Raw genomic sequence first — 14898 nt, forward strand, 5'->3', positions numbered from 1 at the left:
CCCATTGGGTAGAGTCAATGGGCTTGGGGATCAAATGGTGGCTCACATCAATGGCTCCTTTAAGGAGCATCACACCTGATTTATCAAGAACTAGACGCTAAAATTTCCAGGCTTTGTGGACCAAGAGGCAAAAGAAAAGATACTGCGTAGGCATTTATATAACAAGGAAGGAAACGAGTTTTCAGCTATTATTGAAAAATCGAAAACAAAATATACATATCTAAATCAATGAGAGAAAGGAATTGTCGCTGGTGGGAAAACCTTTCTGCAAGTCAAGCTTCAGAGGTAGTGTATACCATCACAGAAAGTGAAACACGCTTCATTCTTGGGTGCAAATGCAGAGCCGCTCTGTGGGTCTCTCCCACATGGACACTGGATGTATCACCCCTGGGTTCTGAGTTTCCGGGTTGAAAGGTGGCTTTTGATGTGAGGCACCCCATGGTCCCTTCCTGCAGTCGCTGGCTCTATGTGCCCACTTCGTCTGGTTCATTGACCTCTTCACTTAGAGGCAAGTCAGAGAGGTCAGGTGTGAAGCATCGACCTCCCCGACGGAGCAACCGCACCTAGGAGATTCTGGACCACCCAGAGCTTCACAACCTGCTGCCCAGCCTGCTTGGGCAGAGGCCACTTCCCAGCACCCTCCAGTGACTAGTCCGTTGCTCCTCCCCTCTCTCTGGTTCCTCCCCCAGCTCCTCCCCTCCCCTAGGTCCCGCCGCTTTTTCCCCCGCTCCACCAGCAGCCTTGGGCACCGCAGCAGCAACAGCGGCAGCGGCAAGTAGCAGCAATAGGGGCAGCGGCAGTAGCAGGGGCAGCAGCAGTAGCAGTCTGTGTCGCTGTTGCTTTCTCCTTCACAGAGCGCCCCTCACCCCCGGAGCGTCACCATGCCCAACATCGTGCTCTTCAGCGGGAGCTCTCACCAGGACCTGTCGCAGCGCGTGGCCGATCGCCTGGGCCTGGAGCTGGGCAAGGTGGTCACCAAGAAGTTCAGCAACCAGGAGACCAGGTGGGAGTCACACCAGGGCTGAGGCAGGAGCCAACGCATGCCCGGGGCACCTCCGAGGGCGCTGTGCTCTCCCTTCCGGGGCGGGACGGCAGCAACGCGGCTTCAGTGCCACCGCGTCTGCGCCCGGGGAAAAAGAAGTCCAGCCAGGGAGCCCCCCCTTCCACCCCCTCACACACACCCCGCCACCCTGGAGTCTTTGCGCGCTGTTGTCCCTCTAGTGGCCAGACCTCCAGCACCCGGACTTTGGCGACCAGTCGTCCCCTAGGCACCCCAGGCCCCTCTTTTGCGCCGCCTAGCCTGGTATTCTCAGTCCGGAAGGGCGACATCGGTGCAGTCACAGAGCATCTGAGAGTGGGCGCAGCGTGTGGGCATCACATCAGTGCCGGGAATGGTGGGGGCAGGGAGACATCTGTGGATCTGCCCGCCCCAGTTTCCGAGTCTCTGCCAGACGGCACCCCAGACTAGAGCGTGGTCGAAAAGGTTCTGCACAGGTCCCCGGCACTGGGTTTACCTGGGGAACTTTCGAACGCTTCTTCCAGCGGCTGGCGATCAGAGTGCTGCCAGCTGCTCAGGTGACTCTTCCGAGTAGCCTAGGTGTTGAGCCGTCTTATCCAGAAGGGTGCGTTTGTGTGGGAGTTGGAAAGAGCCTGAGAACATAGGACGCACGTGTTGAAAGCCCCTGGGCTTCCTTTAACTCTGCTGCAACGAATGTTGCGAACTAATAGGTTCTTTGTGTTTATGGACCTCAGCTGCGCACAGCCAGTCTGGCAAAAATTACACCCCTTTCTCACGTGAGCAAGAGGTGGTCACCAGTATTCAGTGCAATCAGGCAGACGGTAGCCCTCCTCCGAAGTTGAACTGGGGGCTCCTTGTCCCACTTGCCCGAGGCCAATTTCTTTTCCTCCTTCTGTTTAGTTCAGTTAACCAACTATACAGTGACAGATAACCCGTTGTACACTTGGCAAAGTTGCATTTCATCCAACAAGTTTACGGAAAAAAAAAACATATAGAGAAAGACCATTCTTCGTATTTACAAAAATTAACTTGAAATGAATCGTAGACAGAAATCTCAAATCTAGAACTTTGAAATTTCCAGAAGAAATCAGAAAATCTTGATGACTTTGAGTCAATCGAGAATTTGTGAAATTAAGGGCATTTTTTTCCTTTTTGTTGTTTTATTTTTGGTTTTCTGAGACAGGATTTGTCTGTGGTATGTAGGATTGTATTGAATTGAGTGTGTTGCCCTAGCAGGCCTCAAACTCACAGGAGAAACCCCCCCACACACCTCCCAAGTATTAGAATTACAAGTATATGAGTCTCACCAAACCCAGCTAAGAGTTAGATGAATATCAATGACAAAGATTATTTCTCTAAAGGCTCTATGCATCCCGTGTGACCTTTCCCAGGTGGTAAACTCCATTTACATCCCTTGCATGAGAATAGGAGGAACTCTGGACAGCTGGTGGTGTTGCCCTGTAGACAGTTCAGCCTAAGAATGCCCCTTTGGACTTGAGGATGTAGCTCAGTTGGTAGAGTTGCTTGCCAAGTATGCATGAAGCCCTGGATTTGGTTCCCTGTACCACATCAAAACAGGATGTGGTAGCATACACTACAATCCCAGCACTTGGGTGGAAGAAGCAAGAGAAGCGGGAATTCAAGAGCATCCTTGGCTACCTAGGAGATTTGAGACCTGCTTAGCTAAATATAAAACACTTTGCCTTTGTTGGTTGGTTGTTTTTCAGTACTGAGGATGGATCCCAGGTCCTTGTGGATGCTGGGCAAGAAGACAACTGCTGAGCTACATCCACAGCTCCCTTTGTACAAAGAGTTTAATATCTGGAGGGTTCTCTAGGACTTTGGTGAATTGAGCTAGGTTTGAATATTGCAGGATTTTCTCAGTCCCGTCCAAGTTTCAGCAGCTCTGGGAACTCTAATAGAATAAGAGTCTTTGTTCAGAAGGTGTTGTCATGTAAATAGAGGAGACATTTCTGGGCTGAGTGGGTTTTGAAAGTAAGTAAAGCAACTCTTCCTTATTTTCCCAGGGCAGCGCTATCCTTTGCTGCAGAGCATAGCTAATCTAGATGAATTCATTGCTCGGTTAGTATTGGATTTCTGCTACCAGTCCTATATGGGCTGTTGGGTGAAACTCACTGGGATCTTCAAGAGTAATTATTCATACACTTATTTGAAATAGAAAGCAGACTTGTTTTTATTTAGTTTGGGTCCTCTTTTACCCACGTTTGACCATTAGAGATCGTAAGATGGTCAAGACTCCTCAGGCCCGTGTTATGTTTCTTGTGTTTTGCTAATTGGGTTGGGATTTTGTTTTGTTTGCTTTTCCTTCCTTTGAGTCAGGATCTCATGTAGTCTAGCCTGTTCCAAAGCTCACTGTGTCACTAAGTCTAGCCCTGAAATCATGATCCTCCTGCCTTCACCTCCCCAGTGCTTGCTGGGAGTGCCAACACGCACAGCATCTAGCTACAGCTCACATTTCTGTCGCCTCAAAGAGTTTGCAGGGCTAATGTGCTAACTTTTCTTGTGCGCTACACGGGGACAGAGGTTGATTTTTACATATAGTCCTCAAATTGGCTGTTCCTGTTTGGCTGTAGAAATGAGAAAACAAAGAGCAGAAACAAGAAAAAGTGGATTCAGTTTATGTAAGGTCCTGTTTCCTCAGTGTCTCTTGTGTAGTGAGGAGAAGTCCGGATGCTGCACCCTAGCCCTCAGCGCCTTGGTTCCTAGTTTTCTCAACTGCTAGTTCATGAGACAGGCATGCTTCCACTTTTACCTTCTCCAAATTCTTTCCATTTTTCAGGGAGCAGTATATTCCAGCTTCTCTTCTCACCCCAGTGAACCCTCCATAACTTGCAGGGCACTGTTCATAATGGCATCCCAGGTCTCTTGTAGGGTTTTACCCTGGTTAATTTACTGCTGTGCCGGGGGACCCAGTATTCTGGTGACTGCCATTTGCCAGGTCACCCAGAACTCGATGGCTTTAAACAATCTGTTTATGGGGCTCCCAGCCCCAAAATGTGTATAGGTCAAAGCAAGGAAGGCTTATTTCTGTTTGCACTGTTGTCAGCTAGGGTGGGTAGTGGGACCTCCAGACCCAGTTTTGAAGATAGCTCACTCATGTGGCTGATAAGTTTGGCTAGCTTTCGCCTGGATGCTTGGCTAAGAACCACTTCACAGGGCTGCTTGGGTTGCCTTCTAGCATAGAAGCAGTTTTCCAAGAGGGAGTGTTTCAAAAGACAGGAAGTAGTTAAGTATTAGTCTGTTAAGGCCTGAGCTTAGAAGCTGGCATATCATCACTTCTAGAACTTTGTATTGGTCAAAACCCTCTTAGGGAAGAGATCAAGAGTCTAGGGAAGAGACTTAGATCCTATGCCACAATAGAGATAAGTGTTATCAAATATGCAGCCATCTTTTACGTTGCCCTAGCCACTCAGCATTGCTTCAGTCTTCTTGTCTGAGGGTCTCTTGTCCTTGAGCTGATCCACGCAGCCTATTAAAGACGGACACCACAAATTGCGGTAGGGATGTCTCCTTTATAAGGAGAAGCAGAACTGACTTGGAAGAAATGTTACCATGGTGTTTCCTGTGCTCCCCTGGACTGCTAGTCATAGGAAGATTGCAGTTCCTTGGTGAGGAAAGGCAGGCCAAAGAATGTGATCTTGCGGGGATAAGCAGTCATAAGATCAGGAGTTGGGAAACTTTCCATAAAGAGCCCGATCATAAATATTTTAGGCATTGCCAGCCACATGCCGTCCGTGTTACTGCTGCGTTACATATCTATACCTATACAGAACAAGTGCCGTATAGGTCAGCAGGGGCTGCCTTTCCTCCCGAAGCTTCATGGAGAACTCTATGCCCTTGCCTTTTCCAGCTTTCTAGTCTTTTGCTTACAGGCAGTCTCACTCAGGTAGCCTAGGCTAGCCTTGAACTCTGAGTATGGCTGATGATGACCTTGGACTTCAGATCTTCCTGTCTCCACCTGCCAAGTATCAGAACCACAGGTGGGTGTCACCATACCTGGTTGTTCCCTACTGATAGACTGATAGGGATCAAACTCAAAACTTCCTACATATTGGACAAGCTGGAGTCCCAGTCCCCTTTTCCATTTTTTTTTTTTTTTTTTTTGGTTTTTCGAGACAGGGTTTCTCTGTGGCTTTGGAGCCTGTCCTGGAACTAGCTCTTGTAGACCAGGCTGGTCTCGAACTCACAGAGATCCGCCTGCCTCTGCCTCCTGAGTGCTGGGATTAAAGGCGTGCGCCACCACCACCCGGCTCCCATGGGACAAATTTAAATGGTTATGTCTGACCATCCTGGTTTATGATCGATCAATTGATTGGCAGGCTTGATTCCATCTGAATGTATACATCCCCCTTGCCATATAATGTAACATATTCAAAGGATTAGGGTATAGATGGGGGGTATTCATTACTGGGACTACCACACCATTCTTATTGGGTGGGGAGGGGGCTATACAAAAAGAGGCTGTGTGCTGTATTTTGTCAGCCCTGAACTATGCAATACTTGCTTTCCAAATTAAATCAGCCCAATACTTGATGTAATTGTGCTACGTAAGTTATTTGTACGTATGTGCACATGAACGCTACGACACACGTAGACGTCAGAGGACAACTTGGGAATCAGCTCTCTCCTTGCGCTTGTAGAAGTAGGATTTTTCTCCTTCCTGCAATGCTATGTTCTCCAGGCGAGCCGCCAAGCTTTTGGGTGTTTCTGCCCTGCTGCAGGCTTCAGACTAGCTGACTCCCAAACTCGAGGCTGTTTGTCCTGCCCAAGCCTTGTACCCTATTGTAGGAGTTCTGGGGTTGCAGATACATGCCCAATTAAATTATCCTTCTACTTGATGTAATTGTGTGAATCCAATAGTTGGTACATCCAGCTTCTTCTGTGGATTCCAGGGACTGAACACAGGTTCTCAGGCTTGTGCAGCAAGCATCTGCTTTTATCTGCTAAGCCACCTCGTTAGCCCAAGCATTGTATTCATTCTTTAGCACTCAAAATAAGGAGATAGATTTCAGTTTCTTTCTGTTCTTTTCATCCTGGATTTACAGTGTACTGTCAACATCCATAACAGAGAGCCTTATGCAGGAGTGGGATCGAATATTAAAACCCATTTTCAGAGCCCAGCATGGTGGCACATGCCTGTAATTCTTTTTTTTTTTTTTACTGCTACGTGTTCTTTATTCCTTTGCACAAAAAAGTAGCAAGAAGGAGAAGGACAAGGGGTGATCTCCATGAGGTTTTTCATTTTTTTTTATTACTTTTTTAAAATTTATTTATTTATTAAAAATTTCCACCTCCTCCCATTTCCCTCCCACTCCCCCCACTCCCCCTCCCTCTCCAGTCCTAAGAGAAGTCAGGGTGCCCTGCCCTGTGGGAAGTCCAAGACCTTCTCCCCCTCCATCCAGGTCTAGGAAGGTGAGCATCCAAACAGACTAGGCTCCCAAAAAGCCAGTACATGCTGTAGAATCAAAACCCAGTGCCATTATCATTGGCTTCTCAGTCAGCCCCCATTGTCAGCCACATTCAGAGAGTCCCGTTTGATCACATGCTCATTCAGTCCCAGTCCAGCTGGCTTTGGTGAGCTCCCATTATATCAGGCACACTGTCTCAGTGGGTTGACCAACCCCTCGCAGTCCTGACTTCCTTGCTTATCTTCTCCCTCCTTCTGCTCTTCATCTGGACCTTGGTAGCTCAGTCAAGTGCTCCAATGTGGGTCTCTGTCTCTATCTCCAATCTTCGCCAGATAAAGGTTCTATGGTGATAAGCAAGATATTCATCAGTATGGCTATGGGAGAAGGCCAGTTCAGGTATCCTCTCCTCTGCTGCCCAAGGACCTAGCTGGGGACATCTCCTTGGACACCTGGGAACCCCTCTAGAGCCAAGTCTCTTGCCAACCCTAAAATGGCTCCCTTAATTAAGATATCTTCTGCCCTGCTCCCATATCCACCCTTCCTCCATCTCAACCATCCTGTTCCCTCAAGCTCTCCCCAGTCCTCCCTTTCTCCCTTCTCTCTCCTTTCTCCTCATCTCCCCTTCTTCCCACCCCACCCCCACCCCCACCCCCATGCTCCCAAGTTTTGCCCGGCGATCTTGTCGACTTCCAATTTCCAGGAGGATAAATATATGTTTTTCTTTGGGTTCACCTTCTTATTTAGCTGTAATTCTTTGACTAAGAAGATGGAGGCAAAAGGAAGAGAAGTTCAAAGTCTGGCTGGGACTCCGAGTGTGTGCCCTCACACCAGATTCTGATGATGGATTTTTAAGTAGCTATATTCAGTTTTCTCTATTCACTTTCTAGTATGGGGGATGGACCCCCAGGGTTTCCTGTTTGTTTATGCTAATGCCCTCCCACTGAGCTCCATTCATAGCCCCAGGTTTCTGCCTCTTGTCTCAAGCTAAGTTACCTAGAAGCAAAATTCACCTGAAGTCCATAGTGTCCCCAATACAGCAAAGCTCCCAGCTATTGGAATAGGGTCGCCATTTTAAAATGAGAGTTCTATCAGCGCTGATCTGATTCTTTGTTGTCTGATACTCTGTGAAGGACGTGCCAGAGTGTGTGATGTTTTCTTCTCTGTGCAGCAGTCATATAACACGAATGGGCCGACTTTCCAATGCTGAGTACCCCAGAGTCTCTAACTTCACATACAGATATTTTTAGACACATGATTTTCAAAATATTGGCTACTACTAAGTCTCTAGGAGCTACAGGATGACAGCTAGCAAAACAAGGAAGTATACCATAAAGGGATACAGAAAATTACCGATGGAGTGCAACAAAGAGGTGGCGAGAATCCCTATGGCAGCTGGGCCATCCATGTCAGCCAAATGTGGGGAAGATATGGGCAGAATGGGAAAGTGGAGATGGACTTGAAGACTAGCACTAGGAGATTGCAATTATTCATGGGGGGTGGGGGGTGGGATGTTAATGTGTAGTCAATAGAAAAGTCACCAGAGAAAGGCTAAGAGAAAAGACGCACACAAACACACACATGTCGAAGCTTAAGCTTGTGCGTGAATGAAAAATACAAATGTTGGTTTTAGTTTACTTCACAGCTCAGCTCTGATCATCATGGAGAGTTCAAATGCAGCAGGCAATCTTTAGCTTGAATACTGATCTGTATTGCCATGATGATGAGGTCGGAAGAATCCATCCGTGTCGTGGAGCAGAGAGGAAGAGATAGATGTTAAACTCTCGTCTTCCGTAGTGAGAAGTCAATACCTGATGGACACCTCAGGAAAAATCAACTCAAGTCTCTCATGGTAGCTGGAGAATTGAAAATAAATCTCTCTCTAAAAAGCCATCAAAGATTGAAATTGGTTGTCTCCAGGCTGCTGAGAGAGAGAGAGAGAGAGAGAGAGAGAGAGAGAGCGCCTGGAACTCAGGAATCCTCTTATCTCAGCCTCCTGAGTACTGAGATTACAGGCTGAACTAGCACACTTTGATCATGATTTGATTGTGTGCATGTGGTATGTATACATGCTTCTTTGGTCATGTACATGTAGAGGTCAGAGGTCAGTACCAGATGTCTTCCTCCATCCATCTCTGCTTTACTTTTTGAGACAGGACTCTCACTCAACCTGGAGCTCATTTATTCAGCTGGCTGGCTGGTCAGCCAATGAGTTCCAGGGATCTGCTGTCTCTGCTCTCCCAGAGCTGGGGTTAAGGAGGCCATTGCACCTGGCCTTTTTTTTTTAAAAGGTTGGTTTTGGGGAGCCAAACTCAGGCCCTCTATGCATGTGCTGGAAGACACATTACCAAATGAGTCATCTCCCCAGCTCCCATGATTTGAATTTTTAAGACAATATCCATGCTTAACTTTAATAACAGAAGAATTACCACAAGGAATTAACAGAGAAGGCCTAGAACTTAGAAAGGTTCTTTGTACGGTCAGCTCTTGACTGGCCTATGGGAACTTAGCTCTCACAGGGATTCCCACACCATTCTTTCATAAGAATAGCCTGTTGTGTGTGAACTATTAATGGCCAGAAAACAATGTGGCTTACACTGAGCTCCCACCAGCCTGTTGCAAAGCTAGCATTTTGGTATGCACTAGGCAGTGGGTGACTACACCGTTCAGCTTCCAATACAAAGCCTGGGCCCTAAGTCTCTGTGTCTACCCTAGAAGGTAACACTTGCCACTTGTCACAGCTCGCTACTGGACACTTTGAGGTGGACTTCTGTGACTCCCCTCGGGAAGAATGCTTGTAAGTTCCCACCGAGATTGCCTGGTGTACTTTTCCCTTTGCTGATTTTGTCCTGTGTTCAAGCCATCTCATAAGTCACAGGCAGGATTGTGACTCTGTGCTGAGTCCCATGATTGGACCTGCTGGATTGCTGAAGTTGGAGGTGGTCTCAGGGAGTCATAGAACCTTGATATTACCCAATGTCACGATGGCTTATTGTTAATTGTCAACTTGACAGAACCTTGGGTCACCTGGGAGATGGGCCTGTGAGCCAGCCTGTGGGAAATTATTATCTTAATTGTGTTCATGGATGCAGAAAGGCCCATCCACTGTGTGTAGCCCCATTCCCCGGACTGGACCCTAAACTCTGTGAGTGGGAAGGGAGCTGAAAAACAACCTAAGTTCATAGTCTCTGCTTTCCAACCGAGAGTGCAATGTGCACAGCTGCTTTGAGGTCCCGCCGCTTTAACTCCCCAGCCATTATGGGATGTACCTTGAAATGTGAGTCGAAATAAGTGCCTCCCACACACACACTGTCACTTCTCTAGAGTGTTTTTAAACAACAACAGGCAAAGAAAACTAAGATGGCGTTGTTCTTTTGTAGCGTTGAGATTGGCGAAAGTGTGAGAGGGGAAGATGTCTATATCATCCAGAGCGGCTGTGGGGAAATTAACGACAACCTGATGGAGCTGCTCATCATGATCAACGCGTGCAAGATTGCATCCTCATCCAGGGTAACTGCTGTGATACCCTGCTTCCCATACGCCCGGCAAGATAAAAAGGACAAGGTAGGCGAGGTGTGTCTTGCCCTAGAAACCTGCTGTGCTCACCACCGTTTCCTTACCCATTAGTAGAGGCTCTGTAAGTTTGCAGGAGAAGTTGGAGAAAATATAGTTGTTCTTAAGCTTTATGAAACATGAGAAAAGTTGGAATTGAAGCAAACATTGAAGGAGCTTCTCTTGGTTGGTTAGGGTCACTATCATAAATTACCAGGAGCTGGGCAGATTTACAGAACAGGCAATTATTCTTTAGTTCATAGACCAGATGTCTGAGGTCGAAGGATGTCAGTGCCATGCTTATTCTAGGGGAGAATCCTTCCTGACTCTTCCAAGTCCCCAGACACTCAGGCTTCTCTTGGCCCATGGCCCCATTGTTTCAATCTCTGCCTTTGTCTTCAAGACACTGTCACTAAATTTAAGGCCATCCTTATTCAGGGTGATCGCATCTCATGATCCTTCACTAATTCCATTTGCAGAGATGCTACTTCCAAGAGGCATTAGTAGGTTCTGGTGCTCAGGACATGAACCTATCTTTTTGGAGGTCTCCATTCAATTCTTTGTAATTTCTTCCAGCTTCCTCTAAGACCCTAGGGAAAAATCTTCCCTGCCTTGCCCAGCTCCTAGGGGCTTCAGATATCCCTTCATTCTGGCTATACTCTTTCAGTCTCTGCTTCTGTCTTCTATGACATGGCTTCTTAAGTTCTGTGTCTCCACTTTTGATGTGGGATTCCCCTCTGTATGCTGTGAATACCATTGGTTAATAAATTGTCTTAGATCTGTGATAGGGTAGAGTAGAGCTAGGTAGGGAAAACTAAACTGAATGCTGGAAGAAAGGAGGCGGAGTCAGAGAAGCCATGCACCCGCTGGAACCAGACGGAACTTTACCCAGTAAGCCACAGCCATGTGGCAATACACAGATTACTAGAAATGGGTTAAATTAAAATATTAGCCAGAAATATGCTTAAGCTATTGGCCAAACAGAATTACAAATACTATGTTTTCTGAGTAATTATTTTGGGGCTGAGCAGCCGGGAACTAACAACACACTTACAACACACTTCTATCCTATATTAGGACACTATAATCGGATTTGGGCCACTCTTATCCAAAATGACCACATCTCCATATCTTTACACAATAGCACCTTTCTACAGTGAGATCCCATTCCAGACTTGTAGGCAGGTATGAATTTGGGATGACAGCATTCACTTTACAACAGTGATTACTTGAAGCTCTTGTTTCAGAAGAGCACTCAAGATTCCCCTAGATTCGAAAAGCAAAATAACCTGTATAAACATGAGTCCATGTCCTAAGATCTCCTTGAATTTTAATCCCAGCATCTTCAGGACCAGTTTCCAGAGTATGTGCCGCACCCAGGCAGTCACTCCGGGTTTCACTAAAATGTGACATGAAGAAGTCCACTCAGCACTCAAGATACGATTTAGTGTATATGGATAGAAAGAGTCAGCCAGTTTCTTCTATAAACGGCTCATTTTTATTGCACCTCCCCAACTGTGTATCTCGCAAACAGAGCTAGAGGACCATATATAACTGGCAGGTATAGGGGGAGGAGGAGGATGGACAGACGTGGCAGGGTAGGTTCAAGATGACAGTGGTCACTGTGGCATGCATGCGTGTGTGAAACTGTAAAACAAATCAGAATCCACATTTATTTATGGACACATCTGACTCTCTATTTCATACGCCATAAAGTACTATTTTCATTTCCCCCTACTCAGTTAAACTTAAGAGCTCACAAGCAGTGGCAAACATGTAGCAGGTTAGGTTCCGTCTACAAGCCACACTGCATTAGGGTACTGCGGAACTTTACACTGACTTTTATGTTACTGAGACTAAAGGATTTATGCTGAATGACTTATAAAATAAAGGGGTTTATTTAGCAGAGCTGGAAAAGCCAAACTCGACTCTAGCATCCTGCCAGGTGTTTACAATGTGGCAGAGAAAAGAGCTAGCCACGTGTAGAAGGGATATGTGTGAGCAAGGAAGAAGAGAGTAGGAATGGACCAGCTTCTTTCTTTTCATAACACACTCTTGGAGGAAGTTGCTCACTGAGATGGTTAATTTTATTTGTCAATGTGACACAGCCCAGAATCACCTGAGAGAAGAAAAACCTCATGAGGGATTGGCTTGGTCGGGTTCTGTTCTGGGCTTGTCTTTGCAAATTATCAGGAATTCATGTCGGAAGACCCAGGGAGAAAATGGGCAACACCAGCCCTCTCTGGCTTGGGTTCTGGCTTGAATAAAAGAAATGCGAGCTGAGGATAAGCGTTTATGCATTCATTCTCTCTGTTCCCGACTGTGGATGTGACTAGCTGCTTGAAGTCCCTTCCCCCTCGTGTTTCCCAGGATGATGAGCTGTATCCTAGAATCAGGAGGCAATTCAGCCCCTTTTTCTTTAAGTTCTCTTTGTTTTATTACAGCAACCCAAATGAAACGGATTGGCAAGGGGTTTGCTGGTATGATTAATTTGAATCAAGTGTATTTCTTGTAGGTTTTATATTTTGTTTTTCACGCAGAAGATAAAATTACATTGTGTCTTCAGTAAATTGTTTTCCTTACAGGTGGCCTGTCAGCTTGGGGGGAAAAGGGTGGCATTTGTTGGAACTGCAGATTCTTCTTTAAGGAACACAAATATTGGGACACATTTGGTGGTGGCTGTTGACATCACTGATACATGGTAACATTTTCGAAAGTCGTATTTGCTCATTTCTTTTCTTGTTTTTATTCCCAGTTCTTTGATAGATAAACTAGCTCTGCCCCTTGCATTGCAGAAAATCTGTTGGTCTTTTGGTCTCTGTCCCCTGACAGATGGCATCTGCTGTGCCTACAAAAAGAACTCGATGGGTTTCTCAAAACATCAGGAACTTTATTTGTTACGTTTTTATTACATTTAGTGTGGGGGTGGGGGTGGGGGTCTTTGAGTGTTTGGGTACACCTGGGAAGGCTTTGTCTTTTCCAGCATGTGAGTACCAGGCATGAAACGAACATATGTCATCAGGTTTAGTGACAAGCACCCTTACCAACCGAATCATCTCACCCCATCTTCTCTCGCCCCCAGTGGCTCTGTTTCTCAGAACTGCATTGTATGACCAGCTATCCACCAGTTTCCCTGCTGTTAGATGTTTAGATATGTTTTCTATATGGGATCCTTTTTGAACATGTGTCCCATGCCTTTCCAAACCTAGTGGCAAATAAGACCATCATTCAGAGGGGAGGATATGATGACATTGGAGAAACACTGGGTGCAGCTCAGGAAACTGACACTTTCTGGTAGGGAAGCAACCAGAGCGGTGTTGTATTTTTTTTAGCACCCCTGCAACAGATTACTGCAAACGGGAATGGCTTTAGAAAGCAGCAGTGTCTTCTCTTCTAACTCTGAAGCTCAACAGTCCCAAACCAGGCACCAACATTGCAGCTGCGCCGATGAGTAGTACATGCAGTCGTTGATGGATGGGGTGAACATTTCTCGGGCTTAGTTACGCTTTGACATAGTGTAGGTTTCCTATCATTGATCACTTCCCGCAGGACACTCTAGAGCAGGGGTTCTCAACCTTCCTAATGCTGTGACCCTTTAATACAGCTCCTCACATTGTGGTGACCCCCTAACCATAAAATTATTTTCACTGCTGCTTCATAACTGTCATGTTGCTACAGTTATAAATCATAATATAGATATCTGATATGCAGGATGGTCTCAGTGACCCCTGTGAAAGGATCATTTGGCCCCAGGGAGTCAGGACCCACAGGTTGAGAACCACTGCTCCAGCGATTTAAAAGACCAGCCAAGGATGATTTTGCTGGAACCAAGTATCTACTCTTCGCACTGTTCTCAGCAAGTCTGATTCATGGCCACTCTTATATAGCTATGTAAGCTAAAGGGACCTGTAAGGAGGCCAGGACCCGTGGACTGTTCTGGGGCCATGGCTTCTTTTACTTTTAATCTTACTTTTTTAGTGTGTATGTGTGTCTTTGTGTGTGTCTGTGTGTGTGTGCATGGGTGTGCCCCATGCCACACATGTGGAGGTCAGAGGGCACCTTGGTGGAGTCTGTTTTCTCCTTCCACCTTTCTGTGGGTCCGGCTCAGGCTCGCAGAGCAAGCTCCTTCATCCACTGAGCTCCCTGGCTGGAACCTCCATCCATGACTTCGGATGGGTCTGTGTAGTCAGTATGACCCAAACAACAGTGAGGAAACTCATTCTCCCGTTCGGTTTCATCGGTCAACCCGCCATTCAAGCTGTACCCCTGGCATTCTGGAAAGTTCTCACAATTCACTTCTTCCCTTGAACCATGCAGCCTAGCATGCTGGTGGGAAGCTGCTGGGTGATGGCAATGAAGATTTAGAAGGAAAAATAAGAAACGACTAGAACCTAGTACTGTACTTCCTTTCTTAGCCTACTGTAGCCGTTTCCCAGTGTCTAGGAACCGTGAGGACACCAACCATGATTTGGGATGAAGGAAGGTACTTCTATTTTTTTTTTCACTTAAGGAGGCAGAAAGCCAGGTGGTGTTTGAATATCGCAGAAAGCCATATGCTACACTTAATCTCTGGCCCGAAACAGAACATTCTTGTTGGCTATGGGAGGAGCTCTGGGCAGCCCTCCCAGGCCGCCTATTGTTTTTTGTTTTTTTCTCTTCCTTTGGGACTGCATTGCCCATAACCTCTAACGGCACAGAGAAATTCTGTGTAATTGCTTCTACCAAGAAGTACTTGCTGGAAATGCCCAGAAAATCTTGGGGTTTTAAACCATCTTCCAAACTTGTTTCGTGTATTTTGACCCTTCGTCCTGTGTATGTGGAACAGTTTATTTAGCTTTGATTTCTAAGCACCAGAACCTAAGGGCAGCTTCTCGCAGGAAAGAAACTGTTTCATAAATGACC

The 14898-nt window shown here is 46.4% G+C and overlaps 1 protein-coding gene across 2 annotated transcripts in view; it reads left to right on the forward strand.

The window, feature by feature from the left end:
• The first annotated feature begins 707 nt into the window (after nt 1–707).
• The window catches only part of LOC121444432 (ribose-phosphate pyrophosphokinase 2), a 36759-nt gene continuing 22568 nt past the window's right edge, over nt 708–14898 (forward strand). The window contains exons 1-2 of one of the 2 annotated variants that reach the window (XM_041646243.1): nt 708–1003; nt 9825–10017. In XM_041646243.1, the coding sequence (XP_041502177.1) occupies nt 882–1003; nt 9825–10017 (315 nt within the window). In that variant the 5' untranslated portion in view covers nt 708–881. The remainder of the gene's footprint in view (nt 1004–9824; nt 10018–14898) is intronic. The other variant, XM_041646244.1, reaches the window with a different exon arrangement.

Source organism: Microtus oregoni, unplaced genomic scaffold (genome assembly GCF_018167655.1).
Source record: "Microtus oregoni isolate MIOR12 unplaced genomic scaffold, Mior012 000124F_ref0000388, whole genome shotgun sequence".
Classification (NCBI taxonomy): Eukaryota; Metazoa; Chordata; class Mammalia; order Rodentia; family Cricetidae; genus Microtus; species Microtus oregoni.